Here is a 5,083-nt window from a genome sequence, read left to right as displayed (position 1 = left end):
AGGTTCCTCGTAGTTTGAGAGAAAATCTAGTAATTCTGATTGAGATGGGATGTAGAGAAGTGGTTTCATCACCCGGCGGACAAACTTCTCAATGTAAACAGCACTCATGGGGCCTTTGTATTCGATTGGTCCAAAACTAGTACCCAAAAAATAAAAATAAAAAAATAAAAATAATACACCATGCAGTAAACCTGTAATATATAACTAAAATCATCAACACCAAAAAATGAAAATGTCTGGGTTCATGACCTGATTGGGTCATAATAAGTAGCCTGCTTTGTTCAGGAAGTGACTGATAAGCTTTTTAGGTGAAGGGAGGTCCAAGCAGCCGTTTCCCTTCTGTGAGCTTAATTCAACTACAAACTGAATTTCCAAAGAACATTCATCCTGACAGTCTCCGAAAAAAGAAATTAATTCCCACAATATTTCTTTAAAATAAATAATAAATAAATAAAAAGAGAAAGGTGGCCCTGGAAATTGACCACATGCTACAAGATTATAGGATCTTAACTATTCAGTTCAACATAGTTGGGCAGGCTTTTCTTTTACAGATCACTCTGAAATAAGAAACAAGTTGAACAGTTGGCTCTTCACCTACTAAAAAGTACTTATTAAATATTCCCATAGGCACTTACACAAAGGATTACTAAGTAAATCTTAAACCTATATAAAGCTTTATTGCTATAACAACAAAAAAGTTACATGAAGGTATGAAGTCAGGGTCCTATATAAATTATCTTCCTTCCTTTCCCTTCCAGTTGTGCTTGGGGATGCACAGGAATTTAATTCAATACTAATATCACCACCACTCAATTATCCTCCTAAGCTAATCGGTATTCTCACATGGCTCTTTTCAATCTCACACAATACCAGACACTGCTCAGATGTAACTGGATGGTAGGTGGCAGAGGTGGGGGAGTACAGTGAAATTCAGCAACTGCATAATCATTCTGCTCTCTAAACAGAAATTGACATTAAGTTTACTGTTAATAGCAATAATAAACAGAGTAAAGAAAGAATTATATAAATGCTGTGATCACAATACTATAATACACGGTTACAGAAATTCACACCCATATACACATATAATATGATGAGATAAACACAATTCTTCAGTGTGCACTGCAGAGTGTGATGCCAAAGGAATATTAGCATGAAGCAAGGAAAAACAGCATACTACATGCACAGCTGGGAGACGGGGTTAAGAATTCTATCAATTCAAGATTTACTACAAATTAGTTCACTTTGAAAATTGCCACCACCACCACCACTAACCCCATCAACCAACAGCAATTTTTAATTTGAGGGAGGAAAGCAAAAAAAGTATCTAATAACTTATTTTGCTCAGCAAAAAGGAGATAACGAATCTGGGAACCTCATCTACTCAAGCAAACAGACTTTGCTGAGTTTTCCTGGCATGATGGTAAGAGGGTCATAGTGAGCTGTCAAAGCTAACAAGGCAAAGGTGAGAGGCAGCATCTCGAGGTGAGTACCAACCTCAAATTTCTCATCTGTATAACAAACGGGTTGGACTAGATATGTCTAAGTTCCTCTCATGTCCTTTCAATCTTTCTACGAAAGCTAAGAAAACAAGTAGTTATGGTAATACTGTATACCCATATATCCCAAAATGACATTTGTACTCAATTCAAGAGAACGCTTCTGATTTTAATGTCACATCAAGTTAAGCCCATCTCTGAGCAGCCTGCAAGGATGATAACCCCCGCTAGGCATCTTTGCCGTTTTCCAAAGCCAAAAAGAAATGCAGGGACCTCAGTAGGGCAAGCTCATCATCCTGTTACAGAGCAGAGTTTTAGAACCTCCAAGTACCATACCTTACACTTCTTTATAAAAGGAAGTAACCTTGAGAAAGTTACTCTGAGAAAGTATTCTTGTTTTCCAAAGCCAAAAAGAAATGCAGGGACCTCAGTAGGGCAAGCTCATCATCCTGTTACAGAGCAGAGTTTTAGAACCTCCAAGTACAATACCTTACACTTCTTTATAAAAGGAAGTAACCTTGAGAAAGTTACTCTGAGAAAGTATTCTCATATCCTAAAAAACCTGCACTTTAATACCTTCAAAATAGAGGTCGAACCTCCAAATTACTAGCCAAAAAGCAGGGGGCAAATCTGAAAATGGTTTTAATGGTCCACAAGCAAAAACTGGCTTATTACAGCACATATTGAAAATTACAAACATTTAATATCCAGAGGAAAACTGTGGGGTAGAGATGGGGTGGGAAAGTGTGTTTTTACCCAAATACTATCTAATAGCTCCTGGGAGATAATACTATGTGCCACACAATGAGTTATGTTAGAGACATGGAAGTAGGGTAGAATGTGACAGAGAATCCACAAATGATAGTTTGTTGATGTTTGCTATATATCCCCACTGCCAAGGCCCAGGAAGTTCAGAGAAAGGGAAAAAGTAAAGCTCTTACTAATCAAATCTCCTTTATCCGTTTTACTTTCAACAAACTTCAAGCCAATCACACCAAACAAAATCTAAAAACCTATCTCCTGTCTCCAAAACCCCCCTGCATGTCAGATTTTTAGACATTACTTAATAACCACAGCAGAGCCTGGGCAGTACTCCAAAACTGAACACCAACATTTCTGCAGCAAAATGAATAAAGAGGCACTTTAAGTGGGATAAAGACCATAGGAAGTCTCTTGTCACTTACAGCCAGATGAATGCATCTGGGGACAAAATTTATTAAACTCTTCTGGTGTATCCATCCTCTTTGTGATTTTGGAATTGTGGATATGGGATTGTGGATGTGTAGTAGTTTTCTTCCCAATAAAAAGATGGTAAGATTCCCACTTGATTATGCTATGCCGTCAGGTAACGGATAAGGAATTTTGTGTATTTTTATACTGTAAAACACTTTAAGAATATCTGCAATGTACAATCATACAATGGAGTAAACGGGTACTTTTAAAAACAATGCTAGAGAATATGTAATGACATGAAAAAATGTTCACAAAACTGAGAAAAAGCAGTTTAAATACAAACATACTTCAAAAAGTTCATGGAAAAACAATCTTTCCATGAACTTTTTGAAGTACCCTTGTAGTATTACTGCCTGAACCTGTTTTTAACTTAAAAAAATGGGGTGGACATATATATTCCCAGGAGGATATAAATCAAAACCCAGAGTGATTATACATGGCTGATAAAATTATTGAGATCTCTTTTTACTTTTGATTATCTGTATTTTCTAAATTTTCTACAGTAAATATCTAATACATACGTTTATATAGAAAAAAAGCAAAATTCATTTATAAATTGACAAACTTAACTGAAATTAGAAACACTACTTAAAAGTTCTTACCTTCGATGATACAGATATATCACAGGAAAATAAAAGAAGTGTTTCTGTTTTCTGCATTTCCCCTGGTTCCACCAACAGTTAATTGCCACAAACAACACCTGCAGAGCCAAAAAAGGTTTTCAAATGACTATGAATAACAACTGAAAAGTTACTTAGATTTAAAAGACAAAATTACATAAATGGAACTATTTATCTCTCCCTGAAACAAAAAGTATGAAAAAAATTGTTTCAAGCTTTCAAAATCATCATTTACCAATAAGAAAAAAAAAAAAAAAAAAAAAAAAAAAAAAAAAAAAAAAAAAAAAAAAAAAAAAAAAAAAAAAAAAAAAAAAAAAAAAAAAAAAAAAAAAAAAAAAAAAAAAAAAAAAAAAAAAAAAAAAAAAAAAAAAAAAAAAAAAAAAAAAGGCTTTCTTATCTACAGTGTCCAACTAGGATTTGGAGTCTGGCCAAAGAGAAAAATTATTTGCCTTCAATTCTAAACTGAATGAGTGTCATTGAGCTTTTTCTAAGCATGATTACACTAAAATTTAGAAGGATATGTCTTTTGAAAGTCAAACTGAGCATGTGAAAATGAAAATGTTACTGCAAATGTCAAAGGACCATTTTTAATGACTATTTTAAAAACTAACAAAGATAACCAATTATTAAAGCTACGCTCTAAAAAGTAGTGCTGAATAATAAAATATGGATTAAATATATATTTATAGGTGCATGCTAAAGTATTTAGGGAGAAGTGTCCCTATGTCTGCAATTTACTTTGAAATGTAAAATAAGACGGATTAACAGATGAACTGGAGCAGTTTCTCAACTTGTGTGCCACTGCCATTTTGGCCCAAATGGTTGCGGGGGTTTTTGGTTATGTTATGTTAGTTTTTGTTATGAGGGGCTGTCCTATGACCTGGATGTAGGATGGTGTAGGATGTTTAACAACTTTCCTGCCTCTACCAACTAGATACCAGTAGCTCCCCCATCCTAAGTAGTGATAACCAAATGTCCAGGGGGGAGGAGGAGGGGAGTGAGGAGGGGTGGCAAAACTGCCTCCAGTTGAGAACCCCTAGATTAGAAGGGTGGTTAGATGAATAAACATGTGATCAAATAAGCACAATAAAATGTTAACAGTAGAATTGAGGTGGTGGGTATACATAAAATTCTTCTGCCTTTGCTGTATGTTTGAAAATTTACATGATAGGGCCGGCCCATGGCTCACTTGGGAGAGTGTGGTGCTAACACCACCAAGCCAAGGGTAGATCCCCTTACCAGTCTTTTAAAGAAAAAATAAAATAAAATAAAATTTACATGATAAATTATTGAAAAAATATGAAGACAGACTATAAATGAAAAGCCACCTTCAAATGCTTTATACCTACTAGAGCAATAGTAACATTGCTCAAAATTTAGAGGCAACTCTATAGAGCTCCTTCTAGAGTCTACTTATGATGGGGGGAAAAAGGAACAACGTCTTTACATAAAGTTGACATCTCATATTTTACTCAAAAATAGAGCAATATAGGGGCTGGCCGGTTAGCTCAGGTGGTTAGAGTGTGGTGCTGATAACAGCAAGGTCCAGGGTTTGATTCCCGTACCGGACAGCCATCCAAAAAAAAGAATATAGGGCACAATCTACCATGTTCGCTAATTCTACAAGGCAATACAGCTCAAAAGAGTTTTTGCCTGTTTCCAAAAATAAACCGACTCCCTTTCTTTTTTTTTTTTTTTTTTTTTCTTTTTTTTTTTTTTTTTGTCCGGCAA

General features: G+C 35.1%; 1 protein-coding gene across 1 annotated transcript in view; it reads right to left on the bottom strand.

Moving 5' to 3' along the window:
* Positions 1–3: 3 nt before the first annotated feature.
* Positions 4–5,083, bottom strand: part of LOC103609467 (thioredoxin domain-containing protein 11-like) — a gene marked incomplete at its 3' end in the record, with an annotated part of 13,372 nt that continues 8,292 nt past the window's right edge. The window contains exons 3-4 of the mRNA XM_008593785.1: positions 3,335–3,432; positions 4–136 (exon numbers count right to left, since the gene is read on the bottom strand). Coding sequence (XP_008592007.1) covers positions 4–136; positions 3,335–3,432 — 231 coding nt within the window. The remainder of the gene's footprint in view (positions 137–3,334; positions 3,433–5,083) is intronic.

Source organism: Galeopterus variegatus, unplaced genomic scaffold (genome assembly GCF_000696425.1).
Source record: "Galeopterus variegatus unplaced genomic scaffold, G_variegatus-3.0.2 Scaffold161, whole genome shotgun sequence".
Lineage (NCBI taxonomy): Eukaryota > Metazoa > Chordata > Mammalia > Dermoptera > Cynocephalidae > Galeopterus > Galeopterus variegatus.
The sequence above is the reverse complement of the archived record's forward strand: the minus strand, read 5'-3'. Positions and strand labels throughout refer to the sequence as shown.